General features: G+C 38.9%; 2 protein-coding genes and 2 pseudogenes across 2 annotated transcripts; 1 reads left to right on the top strand and 3 right to left on the bottom strand.

Annotated features, from left to right (window-relative positions):
• Nucleotides 1-1,646: 1,646 nt before the first annotated feature.
• On the top strand, nucleotides 1,647-2,452 carry LOC148295136 (uncharacterized). Its single transcript, XM_088252401.1, has 2 exons — nucleotides 1,647-2,340; nucleotides 2,418-2,452. Exons 1-2 carry the CDS (start codon nucleotides 1,647-1,649, stop codon nucleotides 2,450-2,452), a joined length of 729 nt encoding a protein of 242 aa, XP_088108527.1.
• Nucleotides 2,453-6,364: 3,912 nt separating this feature from the next.
• Nucleotides 6,365-7,162, bottom strand: LOC148295135 (F-box protein At3g07870-like; annotated as a pseudogene).
• Nucleotides 7,163-15,301: 8,139 nt separating this feature from the next.
• On the bottom strand, nucleotides 15,302-16,412 carry LOC148295134 (F-box/kelch-repeat protein At3g23880-like; annotated as a pseudogene).
• Nucleotides 16,413-17,828: 1,416 nt separating this feature from the next.
• On the bottom strand, nucleotides 17,829-20,050 carry LOC110771905 (F-box/kelch-repeat protein At3g23880-like). Its single transcript, XM_088252745.1, has 3 exons — nucleotides 19,096-20,050; nucleotides 18,656-18,990; nucleotides 17,829-18,090 (listed from the first exon to the last, which is right to left on the bottom strand). The coding sequence occupies exons 1-2, from the start codon at nucleotides 20,048-20,050 to the stop codon at nucleotides 18,668-18,670; spliced, it is 1,278 nt and encodes a 425-aa protein (XP_088108871.1). The 3' UTR covers nucleotides 17,829-18,090; nucleotides 18,656-18,667.
• Nucleotides 20,051-22,553: the final 2,503 nt, after the last annotated feature.

The raw sequence follows: 22,553 nt of genomic DNA, 5'->3' as shown, positions 1-22,553 counted from the left end.
AATTTTTAATTTTTGTATTTACAGGATCTTGTGCTAGGGAAAGGAAGAATATATATACATATATATATGAAATAAGCTAATTAGTTGAACAGCTTAAAGAACATTATTAGAATAAATTGCAAAGAAAATTGCAAAGGCATTTAATAGAAAATGGTGCAGAGTTCCAAACTTCGAAGCCAAATGAAAATTGTAACTAGATACTTCCATAGTTCCATTAAAGTTTTTCAAAAGCTGAAGACTAGATAGTGCAAGAACTACTACAAAAAAACATATCAGCGCTACAAATAACAGGTTCCATGCCAAGCAAATACAACGAAACATCAGGCACTTCAGGCATAGGACGCTACTGCCCTACAGATCAGCAACAAAATCAAAATGTTAGAGAACAAGAACCGGGAGTGACTGCACATCAGGCATCAGGCACTTCAACAGCACTACAAATATGCAACAACAGAAAACAAGAAAAGTGCTACGCTTATCAATTGTTAAGCATTATAGCTGACATCAGTTGTCATGAAAACTTTTCCCAGTACTTCTTCAGGAGTGCAAATGAAAATTCCTCCCCCTAAATGAAAGCTAAATTGGAAACGAAACTATTATACAAATGAAAACCAATGGAAAAGGGATTAAACCCTGAACTATAGCACAATCTCTTACAGCAGCAAACAAAACCATACAAATTGAATACACAAACTTCACTACAGTAGCAGTAATCAGTCCACCCTCAAAAGTCATACCAACTTGATATTAGCATTAACAATACTTCCCCGCTCTTGCTGAAACATAAGGCCCTGGGTAAAAGTCTTTCTGGACCTTGTGGACCGAGAGTAATCAATTTGGTCCATGATTCCTTTCTGCCATACTCTTTCATCACCCATATATATCAAGAACAGAATCTTTGCGCCTATTAACCATCATGAAATCTTTACAACTGTTATACCTCATAAACAGAGCAACAGATTTTCTGTTTTCGGAAACAGACAATTGCAATCTGTTGGCATGAGTTGGAAAATATGGTTGCATGGTCAACACGTGTGGGCACCTTATCTTGTTTAGAGAATATTGTTTTACGGCAGAGAGTTAGCATGTGTTAGGAAGGATTTAGACAACTAGCTTATCTTTATCTCCATACTTTTATGGAGCACTTTCACTTTGTAATGTGTATATTTATTGACCTCCCCATTTGGAGGAATATTGAAATAAAACTACTCTGTATCTGACATGGTATCAGAGCATTAAGCTCTTGAGACCTGAACTGATCTATCCTAGCTTTCCATACAATTTCGTTTTTCCGCTGCTATTACCCTACTCTGCATTCCGCTGCTATTACCCATACCCAAACCCAGAAAATATTACCACTGCCCACTGAATATCTATACTATCCAACTGCCCTCCCACTACCCACTGCCAGAACTGCTCCATAGCTTGCTGCTACCGTCAAACTGATCCAATCCTCTCCTCTTTACAAAAATCCATTTTATTTTTTTCCATATTCCCACATGCCCATCATTCTTTACTTTTTATCTTTCCCATAAACTATATTAACCTTTTCTCTTTTTTCCCATAATTTCTATTTCCCATCTGAGACAAGTTTGTCTCCCTTTTCAAACCAAAGTTTTTGAATAATATTCTTTATTCATTTACCTATGGCTGGTGATAGATTCGAAAACTTCCAAATTGCTCCTGAGAAATTGACTGGAAGAGTCAATTATGATTCCTGGGCTCGTGCAGCTCGCATGTCCATAGCCAGCAAGAAGAAGCTCGGCTATATTACTGGTACCAAGAAAGCTCCTAAACAGGAAGATGTTGATGCCTATGAAGATTGGGAAGAAGAAAATTGTACTGTTCAAACATGGCTTCTCAATGCCATGGAAAAACATGTACGTGCTCTGTTCGATCGTCTTACTACTGCCAAAGCGATCTGGAATGCTGTAGAGAAAACTTATTCTGTGAGTAATAACTCCTCAAAAATTTATGAGTTGACCAAGAGATCTGTCAACACCATGCAAGCAGGACGCACCTTGGAGGCTTATTATGAGGAATTGCAAATCATTTGGCAAGAACTTGATGCCATCAATCCACCTCAAATCAAGAATGAAATTGATCTCTGCACTCATTTGGTAACTGTCACAAATTTCCGTGTATATATCTTGTTGGCAGGGCTGGATTCACATCTTGATGCAGCCCGGGCACATGTGCTCCGCTCTGATCCTCTTCCTGATGTCTTAGAAACTTATGCTATGATTTGTGAAGAAGATGTTCGACTAAAAACCATGTGGAGTGAAGAGAAGACTAGTGGAAGTGCCATGGCTGCACGCAAGGGATTCCAAGGACTAGATCGTACTTCTTTTGCACACCCACCTATACCAGCTTCTGCTTCAAAACCAGTCATTGAGAGATCCTCTGCACCGTTACAGTCCTCTGTCAAGCACAATGGATCGTCTCCTACTAAAGATGAGCAAAAATGTACTTATTGTGGTAAAAACCATACTATTGATAAGTGTTGGAAACTTCATGGACGACCTGCATGGGCTGATGATTTGATTGCCCAGAAACATAGAAGCAGTGCTGCTCATGTCACCACTCAAACCACTGGGGATGAATCAGGTGATGTAACCACTAAGGAGGCCAAGCAAGGTAAATTTAGTTATACTTTATGTACTTCTACTTCTGCTTGTGATAGTGCATGGGTAGTTGATACTGGAGCAACTGATTATATGACTAATAATCCTAGGAAATTCACTACCTTTACTTCCACATGTTCAAAATATATCATGAAAACTGCTACTGGAGAAACAAATGTTGTCACTGGCATTGGCACTGTAAAACTTACCCCTTCCATGACCTTAACTAATGTCCTTCTTGTTCCTACATTAGATAAGGATCTATTATCTGTGTCCAAACTTGCGGCAGGATATTCTTCCCATTTTTTCCCACAACATTGTTATTTTCAGGATCTTCACACTCAGGAGGAGGTGGGTCGTGGTTTTAGGAGAGGGGATTTATGGTACTTTCATGGTTCAAAGTCTGACATTGTTGCACATCAAGTTAATAAGCAAGTTTTGGAGAATGAGAAGATGATTTGGTTGTGGCATCAACGGTTAGGACACCCATCATTTGGATATTTAAAGCACCTTTTACCATCTTTGTTTGCTTCTTGTAATAAAGAATTCAAATGCTCTACATGTGAGACTTGTATTTTCGCCAAAAGTCATCGTACTATTTTTTCCTCGAGCGATAACAAGGCATTGATGCCATTTACTTTGGTCCATTATGATGTTTGGGGTCCTTCTCAAACCACTACATGTGGTGGTATGCGATGGTTTGCGACCTTTATTGACGACTGCACACGTATCACCTGGATTTATTTGCTCAAACACAAGAGCGATGTGAGTCGTATTGTTAAGGAATTCTGTATGATGGTTCAAACTCAATTTGCTACCACTATCAAAGTGTTGGGTTCTGACAATGGCAGCGAATATGTTAATCGTGATCTTGCTGAGTTCTTTATCTCCCAAGGAATGATTCATCAAACATTATGTCCCTACACTCCGCAACAAAATGGTGTTGCGGAGCGTCGCAATCGCCAACTCTTGGAGGTTACCCGAGCCTTTCTGATTCATCACAATGTTCCCAAGTATCTATGGGGGAAAGCATTGCAGTCTGCTATGTATGTAATAAATCGGGTGCCTTCTAGTGTACTTGGGTATCAAACCCCGCTTCAAGTTCTTCAAGCTAAAATGAAGACCATGTCTCCTGTCACTAACCTTCCTCCTAAGGTGTTTGGGTGTGTTGCCTATGTTCATGTGCTTCCTCATCAGCGAAGTAAACTCGACCCATGTGCCATCAAATGTCTTTTTGTGGGTTATGCTTCCCATCAGAAAGGCTACCGTTGTTATCACCCGCCTACTCGCAAGATGTTTATTACTATGGATGTCACATTTCATGAGGAATTATCCTATTTTACCATTGATGGCTCTCCTCTTCAGAGGGAGAATGACAGCGTAGAAGAGAATAGCCATGAGTGGCTTACAATTTCTGCATCTAAGTCTAATAATGTCTCACGTCTGGATGCTCAAGTTGAAACTGAAGCTTCTGATTCTGTCCCATGTGTGGATGCTGAAGCTCACACTGAGGCTATCATTGATGACCAAGAATTCAACTTTCAAACACCAGAAACTGAAAACACCATGGAAACACCATCTTATTCCCCTCTTTCTCCACGGCCTATCCAACCTACTCGAGAGGTCCCACATGAGGTAACTCCTGAAACTAATGATGTTTTAGGTAATTTAAATAACAATTTTGAGTCTCAACCATCAAAATATCAATTGCCTGTTCGAACAAACCATGGTAAACCCAAACCTCAATATACTGCAGACCTAAATGCTAAAGCCAAATATCCCATCAGTAATCATGTGTCAACCCATAGATTATCCAAGTCATATGAGTCGTTCTTATATCAAGTATCTACTGTATCTATTCCAAGACAGTTGCAGGATGCATTAGCAGATGCTAAATGGACCGAAGCTATGGTAGAGGAGATGAGGGCTCTACAAAAGAATCAGACATAGGATGTGGTTCATTTGCCTCCAGGAAAGAAGACTGTTGGATGCAGATGGATTTTCACCATCAAACATAAAGCTGATGGCTCTGTCGAGAGGTACAAAGCTAGACTGGTTGCTAAAGGTTATACTCAGAAATATGGTGTAGACTACAATGAGACTTTTGCTCCTGTAGCTAAGATCAATACTGTGCGTATATTACTGTCTTTAGTTGCTAATTATGATTGGCCTCTATTGCAATATGATGTTAAGAATGCTTTCCTACACTGGGAGTTGAAAGAAGATGTGTACATGGATCTTCCACCAGGTGTTCCAGAAAAGACAGGAATGGTATGCAGGTTAAAAAGGGCATTATATGGATTAAAACATTCTTCTCGATGTTGGTTTGGAAGATTTGCACTATCAATGAGGAAGTTTGGGTACAAACAGAGTAACTCATATCACACATTATTTCTGAAGTGGTAACTGCTTTAATTATTTACGTGGATGATATGATATTGACTGGAAGTGATGATGATGAAATTGATAAATTGAAGAAATATCTGTCAAGTGAATTTGAGATGAAAGAGTTGGGGGGATTGAAGTATTTTCTTGGGATAGAAGTGGCCAGATCAGACCAGGGCATATTTCTTTCTCAAAGGAAGTATGTTTTAGATCTCTTAACTGACACAGGTATGCTTGGGTGCAAACCAGCTGACACTCCAATTGAACAGAATCATAAGTTACAAGAAAATCCTGGTGATGTTCCCACCAACAAGGAAAGATATCAACGACTGGTGGGTAGATTAATTTATCTCTCTCATACTAGACCCGATATTGCTTATGCTGTAAGTGTTGTTAGTCAGTTCATGCATGCTCCTAGTGAAAGACATATGGATGCTATCAACAGGATTCTACGATACTTGAAGAGTACTCCTGGAAAGGGTATTATATTTACCAAAAATGAATCCTTAACTATTGAAGGATATACTGATGCTGATTGGGCAGGTGATAATACTAACAGGCGTTCTACCTCTGGCTACTTTACTTTTGTTGGTGGAAATCTGGTTACTTGGAGAAGTAAGAAACAAAAGGTTGTGTCTCGTTCGAGTGCTGAAGTTGAATACAGGGCGATGGCCCAAGGTATTTGTGAATTGTTATGAGTCAAGAATGTGATGAAAGAACTAGGTTACAAACCTAGAGTTGCTATGTCATTGTACTGTGATAATAAAGCTGCCATTGCTATTGCTCACAACCCTTGCAACATGACCGTACCAAGCATGTGGAAGTGGATAGACACTTTATTAAAGAAAAGTTGGAAGCTCATATTATTGATGTGCCATTTGTGAAGACAGAAGACCAGTTAGCTGATATCTTGACCCATGTTGTTTCCACCACTGCGTTTTCCAACTCACTTGACAAGTTGGGCATGTGAGACATCTATGCACCAACTTGAGGGGGAATGTTGGCATGAGTTGGAAAATATGGTTGCATGGTCAACACGTGTGGGCACCTTATCTTGTTTAGAGAATATTGTTTTATGGCAGACAGTTAGCATGTGTTAGGAAGGATTTAGACAACTAGCTTATCTTTATCTCCATACTTTTATGGAGCACTTTCACTTTGTAATGTTTATATATATTGACCTCCCCATTTGGAGGAATATTGAAATAAGACTACTCTGTATCTGACACAATCCCCACTTGGGATTCCAATGGATAATCTTCGGCATAGGTATCTTACCGAACACCTCCTTGCCCAGGTCAAACGTCAATATAAAATAGCAACCATCGCCGTCTGAGACTACAAGCCAATGAAGAACCCCATTAACAAAAGCATTGGATGTAGCCATTTCTATTCGACATGTAGGAGAAACACAAGCTGGACTGCTCCATGTGCCCCTGGCTAGGGAATAAACCTCAGCTAGAGTTGGCCTCTTAACTTCATCCATTAAGTCACAACTCGCTCAACCTTATAGTCATTGGTCATAGCATCAAAACCGAACCCAATCGAAGCATTGTATCCACCATGCGTCCAAAAGGTAATACCAGGCTCGGGAAGAGTCACTGACTTTCTGATGGTTGGGTTCCATATAAAGAAGTTGAAACCAGAATAGATGACATCATCCGCAAGGCAGATTAGCCCGCTACAAGTGCCGACCACACGAAGATGATCATTGCACAGTCTTGCTTTGCAGCAATTGGAAATTCGATCTTGGAGTACACATCAAAAGCCTGGTTATCATAATGCACAGAGTGAACCTCATCTTTTATCTCGGAAATGATCATTTTGTGGCCGAAGGTGCTGCTACTGTCACAAGAAATTATGTGGAGTAGAAGGAGGTCAATGTCATCCTGGTTAGCAAAATCGACTGTTATGGTTAAGTGGGCGCGGATAAAGCTTTTGTTCATGATCATGGACCTCCATGCCTTGCACATCGAGGTGCAATTGATCAGAGATTTAACGGGTAGCCTAAATAGGATATCTTGTATGATTTCCTGAGGAAAAGCTTCAAATTTGAATTCCTGCATCGCTTGTGTGATATCTTGTATGTTATCCATGTCTAGCACATTCACGTAGTTATACCAACTGAGAAAAGCAGTAGAGATAAAACTCAGCTATAAATAAACATGCAGGGAGCTGTTCTTACAGCAGAGTATCAATAGGGAGGAGCAACAAGAACCCCAAACGTCATAATTTTCAAATCAAACCCAATCTCTACTATGTCAATCAAAACTAACACTAAAGCCAAGCCCGCCATTTTAATTTTAAAAAAAATACTCGACCCGCCCAGGCGTTGCCTAGGCGCCGATTCTTCGAAATTGAAAGAAAAAGGAAAGAGAAACTTTAGGAACTTAGAATTTTTGGTTCTGATGATGAGCAGAGCCGAAGAAATGGAGCTAACGTTAGAGAAGAAGAGTGAATAAGAAAGGAGTAGAACCCTTTCTAGCCTCTAGGACATCATTTCCGTACATGATAGTGTGGAAGAAGAAACACGTCGGCTGAAACCCTAATGCATCTCTCTTCTCTATTTATATCTCAGTCCCTGATTAAAAGCTTGAATAAGGTTTATCTCTGGTCGATCTGGTGGTTTATGAATCGGAAAAGCTTTCCCGGAACAATTTTTTGCGGAAATTTCTTTTTATCGCCATAATTAAGTTTTATTTATATTTTGACCCCTCATTTTTCTGTAGCTTGTATATTTTGCCGAACTTTTTATTTGTACTTTTCACAAATTTTGCTGAATAAAACACGTAGGTATTTCATTTGTACCTTTTCATGCATTGCCCTCTTGCAGCTTCTGTTTGTCGCTATGTTGAGAATTATTGGCCATGGAGGTTCTTTTCAGGATTGCTTAATGAATTGTTTAACTAACTACAATGCTCATATCACAGTTTCTCTAGCTTTGAGCTGTGAACTATGGATATTAAAACAGTTAGTGAGTTAGATGTGCAAAGCACGTGAGTGGTTAGTAGTGAGGAAGTTAGACAGCTGAATTGGTTAGTCAGTTAAGTCTTGCTTAACAGATATAAAGTGTAATAGTGCTGTAGCAAAACAAATTAAGCAATATAGAAATCAAGATTGCAATTTCTCTCTGTCTATCTTTCTCTCTTCTTCTTCATTCCTCTTTCTCATACTTCTCTAAGAATATTAGTTAACATGGTATCAGAGCCCTCAGTGGTTTTCACATAATCAATCGATCCTTCTACGCTTTCTTTGGCTGCCATTTCACTTCTTGCCTCCTTTCCTTTTCTTCCTGATTTCCTCCTTTTCTTCATTCAATTTCATTCCTAGGGTTCTTCCCCAAATTCTAGGGTTCGTTCTTGCCTGTGAATTTTGGTTTCTTCTCTGTTCTTTCTATTTTCTCCTTCAATTTCACTTCTAGGTTTCTCTCTCTGATTCATCATGGCTTCTTCTTCCTCCATCAAGATTGATGGCCTGTTAAGTATGGTTACCATTCGTCTCTGTGACAACAATTTCTTAAAGTGGAGTTTTCAATTGGAATATGTGTTGCAAGGGTATGAGCTGTTTGGGCATTTCGATGGCTCTATCGTTCAGCCCCCAAAATTTGCAATCTTAGACGAAGAGGGTGTTACATCTCAAGTAACAGCAGGTTACAAGGAATGGCTGAAGACTGACAAGGCCCTTCTCAGTTTGCTCATCGCCACTCTATCGGATGAAGCTTTGGAATATGTCATTGGGACCAAGATGGCTCGAGATGCTTGGCTCAATTTGTTGGATTGCTATGCCTCAGTCTCACGAGCTCGCATTAATCACTTGAAGACTGGGCTCCAAACAGCTCAAAAGGGGGGAGATTCTATTGAAAGATTTCTGCTACGTTTAAAGCATGTTCGAGATCAGCTTGCTCAAGCCGGTGTGAAGGTCTCAGATGACGATTTCATGATTGCTACCCTCAATGGTCTACTGTTGCATTCCTAAAAGGACACAATTTAATGTGCAAACAACCAATTAAAAATACCCGCAAGTGCACGAATCTATCGAAGTATAGATTGTATAAGTACGGGGTCGATCCCACGAAGAACTTGTCGGTTGTCTATAAGTTCTAATTCGAGTACAAAAAGAACACTTAACTAACACACCACAATGCACAAATGAAAATTTGAAACTAAAAAGAAATATAAAAGAAACAAACAAAACAAAACAAAAAAAGAATTGTGCTGTGAACAGTGACCAGCGACCGGTCGTTTGTTAAGAGCGACCGGTCGTTTTTTGTCTGGCGACCGGTCGTGAGGTAAAAGCGACCGGTCGTTTTAGTACAGAGTCGAAACTTCAGAATTGTGTGCTGAGCGACCGGTCGTGAGACACTAGCGACCGGTCGTTCTTGGGCAGAGTCGTTTTCTCTGTTTTTCCAGTTTCGACCTCTATCCAGTGTTTTGCCTATAACTTTCCAACCGTACGTCCAAAATTCACGTTCTTTATACGGTTGAATTCAGCACAGAAAATGGAAGAACACAACGGGGACCAAAAGTCCAAAAACATTACGGAAACAAATAGAATTTAGTAACAAAGACACGTAACGTGTCAAACACGCAACTCACACACACATTGGGGGGGGGGGGGGGGGTTTGATTTGTTTGAAGTAACCTATTTCTATTGCATGAAAGTAAATGGACTTTGAAATTAAATGAGAATGGCGGAGATGAATTATCAAGATGTGAAATCAAAATGTAACAAACACTAGGGTTTCGGAATCCACCCTAAACAATTCTACCCAAGTTCATGAATACTCAAGTAATGAACTCTAAACGTGTTGATGAAGATGTTCGCAATCAAGACCATGGGTCGTGGCTCAAGACGCATTGATTCTCTCTAATATACGTAAAGTGCATGGTTCGTGCTACAATACTTGTGCCCTCCTCATAACCGAACCTAGGTATGGTTCGTACTTCGATTCAATTACAAGGAGAACCCATTAAGTTCAAAGAGAATATGAACATCACAAGAATCCTAATAGCATGGTGTTTACATTAGGTATTCAAGAAACCAATTCACATAGATGATTCTTACTTCATCCATTTATTGCTTAGGATAACATAAGGATACACATAATCCCAACAATCTCAAGAAGCATGCTTTCAAAGGTGATCAATCAAAGAAGAACATACATCAAGGATAGATTAATTTGGTGAATTGGAATTCATCAACAATATCTAGAAATTCATACACTCAAGCATCAAAACAAAAAGGTAATCATGTTTAGGGCTTCAACCTAAGCCCTAGCTATGGAGTTTAGTTCCTCATAATCATTTCAAACACAAATTCAAAATGAAATTAGAAAGAGTTTACAGATTTTCAGAAAATGATGAAAGCTTCAAGATCATCAATGGTGGAAGTCTTCTTCTCCACTTTTCTTGACTGCACCTTGGCTTTCTCCTAGCTCCAAGCTCCAAAATCTGCTCTCAATTGTGTAGAATGGTGGAATACCCTCTCTCCCGTTGCAAAAACTCCCCCAAATCTGATTGCAATCCCTTTTGACTTCTCTCTCTCCTCCTTTCCAGCTTTTCTTTTAGTATAAAACTTATTCTTTCTCTAAAGCTATTGCCCATTGTCCCCTTGCAGATGATGAAACCTTGTTTTAAGGTATAATCCAAGGCTCCAATTGACTCAGGAAATGCCACTCAAATGCAATCCATTGTTACCAAAAGGTGTGGTAACAAGTAGAAATAAAATGCTATTAAGTGGGGGTGAAAACTGGGCCAAAACAAACATCCAGAGCCAGCGTCAATTGTCCGATCAGCTGGATAGGCTACACTTGCCCAATGGAGCTCAAATTTGGATATGTTGTAGTTAACATCCATTGGAACAAGTCTTATGAAGATCATCACCTCATCCAAGGACCGGAACATGCTGATCCAAGGCCACGAAGTTGACCTACGAAAATGAACAAAAACAGAATTTATATCAAATAATGCACTTTTAGCTCATTTTCATACAAACCAAGGTAAAACCTATTAAAACACAAAAAAGAAGTAAAAAGCTATAAAATGTCAAGAACTAACTCAAAATAGTGGGTGAATAACATGAAAAATCATGTGTAAAAATGAACCGAACATCTACCTCCTGAGTATGATATAATCAAGACTGTCTTGATTGCAAGGGATTCCTCCATTTCTTTGAAGGATTTCAGAGCTCAATTGCTTGCGGCTGAACAACTGCTGAAGCACAAATCTTGACCCACTCTGCCATGCTAACCTCTCATCATCATTCTTTGGCGTCTTCTTCCACTGGGTATGCTCCTATGTCGCCTTCTCTGTCTAATGTTACAGGTGTACTTTCGACCCCTCCTGGTTCAACAGTTGCTTTTTATGCTTCTAATGCTCATAATCGATATCCTGGTCCACGTGGGGTGTCTGGATCGAGTGGTGCTCCGATGTATAATGGGTCTAATGGCTTCGGTAGAGGAAAGTATTCTAATGGGGGTTTTGGTAAACCAGTATCTACATCTTCTCCAATGTCTGGCTCCAAGTTAGGTTCTAATTCATTTCATAAGAGCAACATTGTCCCTGAATGTCAGATTTGCTGCAAGCGTGGCCATACTGCTGTCAACTGCTATTTTAGGCATGATGCCTCTTCTGCTCAGGGCTCTACACAGGTGGTTGAATGCCAGATCTGTGGCAAGAGGGGTCATGGAGCTCTCGATTGTTTCCAGAGATCCAATTACTCCTATCAGGGGCAACCTCCATCTTCCAAGCTCTCAGCAATGACTGCACAGAGCTCTTATATGCCTAATCAGGTTTGGATTGCAGACAGCGGCGCATCTCATCACATGTCGCAGATGTTTCATCTTTGCATCAGGTTACTCCATGTAACTCTGCAGAACAGGTTACAGTGGGAAATGGCGAAGGTTTGGAAATTCAGAATATTGGCACTACATCTCTTTCTTGCAACTCTTCTTCTTTACATATGCCTTCTGTTTTTCATGTGCCTAAACTGTCTGCAAACCTCTTATCTGTTAATCAGCTGTGCAAGGACAATCAATGTATTATATGCTTTGATGCTTCCGGCTTTTATATACAGGACAAGCGAACCAAGACCATTCTACTCAGAGTACTGAGTCGTAATGGTATCTACCCGATCCGCTGTACATTATCTCAGCCTTCACTGCCCAAGGCAGTGGCTTTGCTTGGACAGAAGGTTAGTTCCTCTTTGTGGCATCGAAGACTTGGTCATCCTGCCAATGCCGTCGTCAAATTGATGCTCAAGAATTCACAGTTAAGGTCTTTAAGTGATGATTCAAGTGTGATTTGTTCTTCTTGCCTTCATGGGAAAATGCACAAGTTGCCTTTCACAGAGACACATGTTAAAACTAGGATTCCTTTTTCTAGAATCCATAGTGATGTATGGGGTCCTTCCCACTTCAAGTCTCTAGATGGCTATAGGTACTTTGTATCATTTATGGATGAATGTACAGGTTACTTGTGGCTTTTTCCACTATTCAATAAATTAGAAGTTTTCTCTAAGTTTTTGCATTTCACTGCTTATGTTGAGAATCAGTTTAAGGCATCTATTCAGTGCTTACAAAGTGATGGAGGTGGCGAATATATTAACCACATGTTTTCTCAGTTTCTGTCATCGAAAGGCATTCTCCATAAGGTGTCTTGTCCATACACACCCTAGCAAAATGGGATGGCTGAAAGAAAGAATCGGCATGTTATTGAAACAACTATTACTCTTTTGACTGAAGCATCATTACCAGGGAAGTTTTGGTTTCATGCTACTGCTCATGCTGCGTATTTAATAAATAGAATGCCTAGTTCTGTTTTGGATAATCAAGCTCCATATTTTCGATTATTTGGTAAAGATCCTACTCTTCACTCCTTGAGAGTTTTTGGTACAGCTTTATATCCATATCTTCGCCAGTACAATGTGCACAAGCTACAACCTCGAACTGCTCAGTGTGTGTTTCTAGGATATGCCACAGGATATAAAGGGGTTATTGGCTACAATTGTGCTACTGGAAAATGCGTGATCTCTAGGCATGTAATTCATGACGAGTCTATCTATCCGTATGTGCCCTCCACTACTCCCACGCAGTCGTCTGTTGTGAATACATCTCCATCTCCTATTATAATTTCTCTACCTTCTCAATCCCATCAAGATTCACAGCCTGCAGTTAATGATGTATCTGAAGATGAAGTTCCCTTAAGCTCTAGCTCCGTTCCAGCTCAAGCTATTCCTAGCAATGCTTCCATGTCCTCTGCGTCTTCCTCATCACAGTCTGCGAATTATCAGCTGGGATTTAGTGATCAACAATTACAAGTGCTACTACCTTCTGAAGCACCTTCCTTTCTTCCCCCTTCTCCTACTCCAGAACCAGTCAACACTCATGCTATGCAAACCAGATCCAAGTCTGGTATCTTTCAACCAAAACAGTTTCAAGAGTATCAAGGCTATTTCACCTGTTTAACAGCAAGTGTTGAGCTAGATGAACCTTGCAGCTATAGAGTGGCTTCTTACTCAGCTGAATGGAGGCAAGCGATGCAGGAAGAAATAGATGCCCTTCAGTTACAAGGTACTTGGAGTTTGGTGCCTAATCCGGGCAACAAGAATATTGTTGGAAGTAAATGGTTCTATAAAATAAAGAAGAATTCAGATGGCTCTATTGCAAGATATAAAGCAAGGCTGGTTGCTCAGGGATTTAGTCAACAACCAGGATTAGATTTTGGAGAAATGTTTAGCCCTGTCGTGCGGCATACCACAGTTCGATTGATTTTAAGTCTTGCTGCTATGAATCACTGGTCGTTAAGGCAACTAGATGTGAAGAATGCCTTCCTCCATGGAGATTTAGAGGAGGAGGTGTTTATGCGCCAACCACAAGGGTATGAAGATTCTGCTTATCCAGGATATGTGTGTAAGCTCAAGAAATCCTTGTATGGTTTGAAGCAAGCTCCAAGAGCTTGGAATGCTAAATTCACGGGATATTTACCAGCCCTTGGTTTCAAATTATCGCATTCTGATCCAAGTCTATTTGTAAAACACGAAGGTTCAGATGTTGTAGTGTTGCTGCTGTATGTGGATGACATTATATTGATTGGGTCTAATGCAGATTTGATACAAACCGTGGTTGACAACTTGGGTTCAATATTTGAAATGAAAGACATGGGTCGCCTTGCCTACTTTCTGGGATTGCAGATTACATATCTTGTCTCAGGAGGTTTGTTTGTGAGTCAAACAAAGTATGCTAAGGATCTTTTGCATAAAGCTAGGATGCACTCCTGTAGAGCATGTTCAACTCCTTGTAAACCACACAATCAAATTCTGCAAAACAGTGGTGAGCCGTTATCTGATCCCACCATGTATAGGAGTATTGTTGGGGCTTTACAGTATTTGACATTCACAAAACCTGACTTGGCCTATGCTGTAAACACAGTTTGTCAGTATATGAATAGTCCGACTGATGATCATTGGTTTCTAGTTAAAAGAATCTTAAGATATGTTCAAGGTACTCTGAACTTTGGGATTAGGTTTACTAGTACCAGCCCTACAACAACAAGTGATCCTTGGCAGCTATCAGCCTATAGTGATGCCGATTGGGCTGGAGATATCAACACCAGAAGATCTACCACAGGTTTTGTAGTGTTCTTAGGAAATAATCCCATCTCTTGGCAGTCTAAAAAGCAGGGCTCAGTCTCCAGAAGCTCAACAGAGGCAGAGTATAGAGCTTTGGCAAACACAGCTACAGATATTGCTTGGATCAGACAAGTCCTGCAAGATTTGAAATTCTTTCTACCTAATCCTCCTGTGATGTATTGTGACAACCTATCTGCTCTTGCACTTAGTTCTAATCCTGTCTATCATTCCAGGATCAAACACCTCGACATTGACTATCATTTTGTGAGAGAGAAGGTTCAGAAGAAAGACTTACTGGTACAGTATGTTCCTACAGAAGAGCAAATAGCAGATGTGTTCACAAAGGGACTACATAGTCCTATATTTTCACAACATTGTAATCATCTCCGATTAGGGAATGTAACAGGGTAGGGAAAATGTGAACTATGGATATTAAAACAGTTAGTGAGTTAGATGTGCAAAGCACGTGAGTGGTTAGTAGTGAGGAAGTTAGACAGCTGGATTGGTTAGTCAGTCAAGTCTTGCTTAACATATATAAAGTGTAATAGTGTTGTAGCAAAACAGATTAAGCAATATAGAAATCAAGATTACAATTTCTCTCTGTCTATCTTTCTCTCTTCTTCTTCATTCCTCTTTCTCATACTTCTCTGAGAATATTAGTTAACATGAGCAAAATCTTACTTGTTTTGTTGGCAGATTTGGGAGTCCATAAATCATTGTATCTTTCCACGCATTTGCACTCATCCAACAAAAAGTTCGACAGTTGTTGCTCGCACTTGTGTTGAGTTCTTCTGGCATAGTACTACTATCAACTGCTATTCGGGGAGATCTCGTGGCCAAACTACTCCAATCAGATGGCTTTTGCCCAAGCCCCCATTTCTCAAGATGAACTTTGATGGTTATGTTAAAGCTTCTTCTTCGTTTGATTCGGTTTTTGTTATTAGAGATGCAGGAGAAACACAACCAAGATTGCTGCATGTGCCCGTGGCTAGGGAATAAACCTCAGCTAGAGTTTGCTGCTCATCTTCCTCCAATAAATTCACAAGTCGCACAACCTTATAGTCATTGGTCATAGCATCAAAACCAAACCCAAGAGAAGCATTGTTCCTACCATGCGACCGAAAGGTAATACCAGGCTTGGGAAGGGTCACCAACTTTCTAATGGTTGGGTTCCATATAAAGAAGTTGTAAGCATATTAGCATAAGAGGGGATATCATCCGCAAGGAAAATTAGCCCATCACAAGTGCCAACCACACGAAGATGTGAATTCCCAAAGTTTTTCTTTGCGGCAATTGGAAATTCGATCTTGGAGTACACATCAAACGCCTGGTTATCATGATGCACAGAGTAAACCTCATCTTTTACCTTGAATGACCTTGTTTTGGTAGTAGGTGAGGCTACAGCTACCAGTAATTCTGTGGAGTAGGAGGAGGTGAATGTCATTCTGGTTAGCAAAGTCCATTGTTGGGCTGAGGTGGGCGTGAATAAAGCTTCGGTTTATGATCATGGACCTCCATGTCTTGCAGACTGAAGTACATTTGATCAGAGATTTAACGGGTAGCCTAATTAGGATCTCTTGTATGATTTCCTGAGGAAAAGAGCGAGCGATTGCTTCAATTTTCAATTTGATCCCTTGTCTGACATTTTGTATGTTATCAATGTCTTGCACATTCAAATACTTATACCAACTGAGAAAAGCAATGGAGATAAAACTCAGCTATAATTGAGAAAACAAAATATCAAGGGAGCTGTTCTTACAGTAGAGTAACATTCATATACAATTTTTAGTCGGAAAATTAAAAGTACTAAAATCCAATCAAAATCCATCAGAAAGGAAAAAAAAAAGTTACAAATTGCCTTTCAATGTACCAAATAGCCAGCTTATTCTTCCTCCACTATATCATCACGCTGGTAAAACTGTTAAGAGAAATGAAACCAGATTATACGCTTGGACGTTGTTCATAGTGTGCACCTAGTAGTGTCACTAGTGGTGGCGGTTGTCGAGGTGGCTACGGAGGTGGATGTGGAGGTGAGTAGGGATTTTTTGTACTTAATCGGCTTGTTTTATTGTGGGTATGGGTCTAATTCCTCCGTCATATAATTAGTACTTAGTTTTGAAATTCGAATAAACCTTCGATATAGGTTAGCATTTGGTATGTTATTACATGCTTGATGTTGCCTTGTTTTTTACTATAGTTTCAAGCATATGGTATCCAGTTGATTTCCACTCCTAATTAAATCCCTATAGGAAAATAATTCAATAAAAAAACTGTAAAAGAGATTTCAACTCCTAATTAAAATGTTCTTACAGCAGAGACTAGTTCGTAGAGCAAGTCCACCCCAAAAGGCTAAGGCAAGGTAAGAGCTGCCACTATTCATGTGAATAGTGGCAGCTTTGCCTTTTTTGGTTCCACCCCAAAAGGCTAGGGCAAGGGCAAGAAAAAAAAATTATGCAACAAAATATAAACAATTTAGAAATGTAAGAAATAAAATGATTATGCAAGAAAAAAATAAATATGGAAGAAAATATAAAAAATATACAAATGCAAGAAAAAATAATAATTACAATTTACAAATATTGGAAGGAGAAGAGTTTGTATGAGGATTTGGTGTGGAAAGTGAATAAAATTGTTATGTATTTATAGGGAAAACATCCATAATTTTTTGGTATTTTTGTTTAAAAAAAATTGAAATTTTTTTCAATCTTTTTCGCTCATTGACGTCAGCGTGACATCAACGCCGTGGGCTTGCCAGGGTTGGTGGGACCCATGGCTTGCCCGGGCTCCTAGTTGCACGCTGGAGGGCTTCTGGGCTCGCAAGGGGGGCCTTTTGCCCGGTTTGCCCCAAGCGGTGGACATGCTCTTAATTCAAATGCTGAAGCAGCTCTAGCCTCTGAAACCAGGTGCTTTGTCCGAGCTTCTGGGAAATTTTAATGAAATTTAAAAATCATTATTATTGAGTCGAATGTTGAATGGGTGTTGAGTTTAATGTTGCAAAAATGGTCTTTAAACGAATGCAATTGCAAAAATAGACAACCATCATATGTTGCAGGCATGCAGTTAATTAAAAGTGAATTCTGCTGTAAATTGTTCAGCTCAGGGAAAATTAAGCAATAAAAATGGAAAAGATAATTGCAAAAGCATTTCATGGAAACTGGTGCAGAGAACTGCGAAGGCAAATGAAATTTGTAACTATATACTTCCATTAAAGTTTCCCAAAAGCTGAAGAATAAATAGTGCAAGAACTACTAGATAACAAGTTCCATGCCAAGTAAATACACAGAAACATCAGGCACTTCAGGCATAAGACGCTACTGCCCTAAAAATCGGCCAAAAAATGAACAAGAAAACGAAAATACATCAGCAAGATAGATAACAAGAAACGGAGGTTCACGCACATCAGGCATCACGCACATCAGGCACTTTCGGCAAATAACGTTACTGCACTACAAATCTGCAAGAAAAGGAAACAAGAAAAGTGCTGCGTTAATCAATTGTTAAGCATTAGAGTTGACATCACTTGTCATGAAAACTTTTCCCAGTACTTCTTCAGGAGTGCAAATCAAACTTCCTCTTCATGCTTACACAAATGAAAGCTAAATTGGAAAAGAAACTAATATACAAATGAAAACATTGGAAAAGGGACACAGACTTCACTACAGTAGCAGCAATCAGTCCAATGTCTAAAGTCATACCAAGTTGACTAAGACTAAGAGCACATAAAAGACCAGTCTAATCGTGTTTACATGAGAGCTGAGTCGATATTATTATAATTAAACTGTTTTTAACTTTTTGATATCCAAATTGAGTCTCCATGAGAGTTGTGTTGACTTTAGTCACAAGTTGTGTTCTAGCAACAGAAGCGAGAAAGACAATCAGCTAAAAGAAAGAACCCACAACAAGTCTGACATAAGGATTATCCCCCAGCAATTTAGTTACCAATCATGCTTTTAATGAACATAAAAACCTGGCAAACAAAGAATTGAAATGTTATGCTCTCAGCACTATAATCACATTACCTGTTCTTTCTCTTAGTAAGACTCTGCATCGCTCTTGTCGAGTAAGAGGAGGCTCTCTTTGTAAAAATGACCAGTACAATATTTATATTCAGAAATCCCAAGAAGTTTAAACTGTTTGCTCACAAGGTCTAGTGATACTAGTTCCTGCCTCTCTTTTTCTTTGAGCAGTAACAGTAGTTCCCCACTCTTCCTAAAACATAAGGCGCTGAGGAAAATTGTTTCTGGACCTAGTGGATTGAGAGTAATCAATTTGGTCCATGATTCCTCTCTTCCATACTCTTTCATCACCCATATATCAAGAACAGAATCTTCACGCCCATAATCCATAAAGAAAGGTCCATTGAGAGTAATCAATTTGGTCCATGATTCCTCTCTTCCATACTCTTTCATCACCCATATATCAAGAACAGAATCTTCACGCCCATAATCCATAAAGAAATCTTCACGATTGTTGGGCCTCATGAACAAAGCAATAGATTTTCTGTTATCTGAAACAGACAATTGCAATCCCAACTTGGAATTCCATTGAATAACCTTCGGCATAGGTATCTGACTGAACACCTCCTTGCCCAGGTCAAATGTCAATATAATATAGTAAGAATCAACATCTGTCTGACAGACTACAGGCCAATGAAGAACCCCATTAACAAAAGCACTGGATGCAGCTTTATCTATTAGACATGCAGGAGAAACACAACCAAGACTCCTCCATGTGCCGGTGGCTAGGGAATAAACCTCAGCTAGCGTTGGCATCTCATCATCTTCATCCAATAAAGTCACAACTCGCACAACCTTATAGTCATTGGTTGTAGCATCAAAACCGAACCCAATAGAAGCATCGTACCCACCATGCGTTGGAAAGGTAATACCAGGCTTGGGAAGGGTCACTGACTTTTTAATGGCTGGGTTCCATATAATGAAGTTGTAAGCATAAGAGGGGACATCATCCGCAAGGCAAATTAGCCCATCACAAGTGCCAACGACACGAAGATGTGAATTGCCGTAGTTTTTCTTTGCGGCAATTGGAAATTCTATCTTGGAGTATACATCAAACGCCTGGTTATCATGATGCACAGAGTGAACCTCGTCTTTCACCTTGTGAATGACCGTGTTTCGGTAGTAGTTGAGGCTATTGCTACCAGCAATTCTGTGGAGTAGGAGGAGGTCAATGTCATTCAGGTTAGCGAAGTCCACTGTTGGGTTGAGGTGTGCGTGAATAAAGCTTTGGTTTATGATCATGGACCTCCATGCCTTGCAGACTGAAGTGCATTTGATCAGAGATTTAACGGATAGCCTAATTAGGATCTCTTGCATGATTTCCTCAGGAAAAGAGTGTGCCATCGCTTCAAATTTCAATTCGTGTATCCCTTGTGTGATATCTTGTATGTTATCCATGTCTTTCAAATTCAAATAGTTATACCACCTGAGAAAAGCAATAGAGACAAAACTCAGCAATAATTGAGAAAAAAAAAACACAGGGGAGCTGTTCTTAAAGCAGAGTACTAAAAAAACAGAGCAAAAAGAACCCTAAACGTCATATTATTCATATCAAACCCAAAAAAAAAAAATCAAAACCCAACAGGGAAAAAAAAAAATACTAAAGCCAAACCCATAATTTTTAGCTGATAAAAAAGCTCCAAAAAAATTCCCAAAAGAAGGAAAGAGAAAGTTTAGGAACTTACAAATTTTGGTCCTGATGAGCAGAGCCGAAGTAATGTAGCTGAAGAAGAAAAGCTTCTAGGAATTTCCTTTCCGTACCCTACCGATCGGAAAAGCTTCTCTATTTATATGCTTGTTACTGCAAAAAGCTTTCCTGTTTTTTTTTTTTTTGGTCAAGCTGCAAAAGCTTTCCTATTTGTTTTTGAAGAAATCAAACGTTACAAGTTTCTTAGAATAAGTTGTTTGGAATATATATCTGCAAAATGAAGTGTGAATAAAAATAAAGTATTTCACATTAAACCATTGCATGAAGGAAAACAACATTCCCAATTTTTTTAAAGGAAGAATCAACTCTTTGGTATCTGAATGTGTAGTTTAAGGCTTTTTGGTGCATTAAGGTTCAATATGTTACAAACAGGGCGGGTCTTAAGATTTTGAGGGCCTTATGTAAAATTTAAACTAGAGCCCTCATATAATCTAATATGAAAATACTAAAATAAAAAAAATTATTTCTACGACTTAATGTCATAAACCAATTTTTTATATAATTAAAATTCATCATCAATTAGCATATAATAACAATCACAAATCAAATTCATAATTTTTTTAATGTTTTCATTTGATAAAGTTAAATATTAGTATCTTTGGTTTTAAAAAAAAACAGAGTTTAAGAGAAAGAAGAAGACATGAATATTTTTTTTTTTGGCGTTTTGTTTTGAGTGGAAGAAATCTTTTAGACTCAAACCTAAGCCTTGTATCAAGGGATATGCGATAGAAACCAGCTTCATCAAACACACTTTTGTGTCAATGTGCTGCACGCTGTAGTATATATACAGTTTTTATAATATTATATATAATATAAAGTTAAAAAAAATTCGAGGGCCTTGTGCAGTGGCTCCACTTGCACCATGCCAGGACCGCCCCGGGTTACAAATTCCTTTTCAATTAGGCCTAGAAATAAATGTGAGAATCTGTATTCTTAAAAAGTTTTTAAAGAAGATTAAACATTGTTTTAAATATATATATATATATATATATATATATATATATATATTGTTTTTACAATACTATCCTAAATATATATATATATATATATTCATTTGAATAACTATAAATTATATATTTATTATTGGTCTTTCTCTAGATATTTCTTGGGTATTTAATTGTATATAATATCCTATTGTTAGAATTTAGTAGTAGCTTAAGAAACGTCCACCTATCAACCAACTTGATTGTTGTCAATCATAGTTAGCTTAGGAAACGTCCACCTATCAACCAGCTTGGTTGTTGTCAATCTCTAGTGAAAACACATGATGCCATCTCACTATTTAGATGGCAAGATTTGCTTACTCAATGAACTTAAAAGTTATCTAAAAACTTTTACTTGGCTAGCAAGTAGTTGTCTTGCCGCCAATACATTGAGATTTTTGCAACCCAACCAATAGGGAGTCTTTTAGTTACCGCCTCCCTTGTAGTATAAATAGGACATTCCTGTGTTTTTGAAAGCACACATGAAAATTCATACAAAGAGATTAAACGTAGAGGGAGAAAGAGAGATTAGTGAGGAAATTCTTGGAAGAGATATAAGGGCTTAGCTTGTGTTTTCCTAAACTTGGAGCTAGCTTTGGAAACAAGGTAGGGGTTTCTTGGGGGCCTTTTGCAGAGATTGATTTAATTAAATTTTGTGAACAATATATTATGCGTGATATGATTATTTGATTAATATTCTTGTTACAATTGAATGTTATTCTTGGAATGTTTATGTGTTCTTGATTGGTTGAACAATGTTGGTACATTGGTGATATTTTGAATAGCTACATTGTTGTGGGATATATGGATATGTGAAATGCATAATTATATCATGTCATGGAAATTAGTTGGAGATGTTGGTTGGAGATAATAATGATGGAAAAGAGGGTAATGGATATAGTCTTTTGTGTAGTTGAGTCTAACTCTTGGCAGGTACCAGGTCTCAGGGATCCCACAGTGCACATGGTTTTTATTGGGTGATTCGGGACTGGCGAAAGGGAGTTAGGCAAGATGACTAACAAAAGGGGAATTATGGGACGGTTGAAATGGGTGTTAGTTCATATAAATGGGCATTCAGGACCAAGTGGTATAAGCATGGTATGGGACGTGCAGGTCTGCTTGTCTAGTTATATGAATTAACGGGATTAGATGAAGAGCATTCATGCATTATTATTAATAATGTGATATTTGGGTGTGTAATTGTTTGTCA

This window comes from Prunus avium, chromosome 4 (assembly GCF_965620075.1).
Source record: "Prunus avium chromosome 4, drPruAviu1.hap1.1, whole genome shotgun sequence".
Classification (NCBI taxonomy): Eukaryota; Viridiplantae; Streptophyta; class Magnoliopsida; order Rosales; family Rosaceae; genus Prunus; species Prunus avium.
Note: the sequence above shows the minus strand (reverse complement) of the source record. Positions and strands in the feature narration are given on the sequence as shown.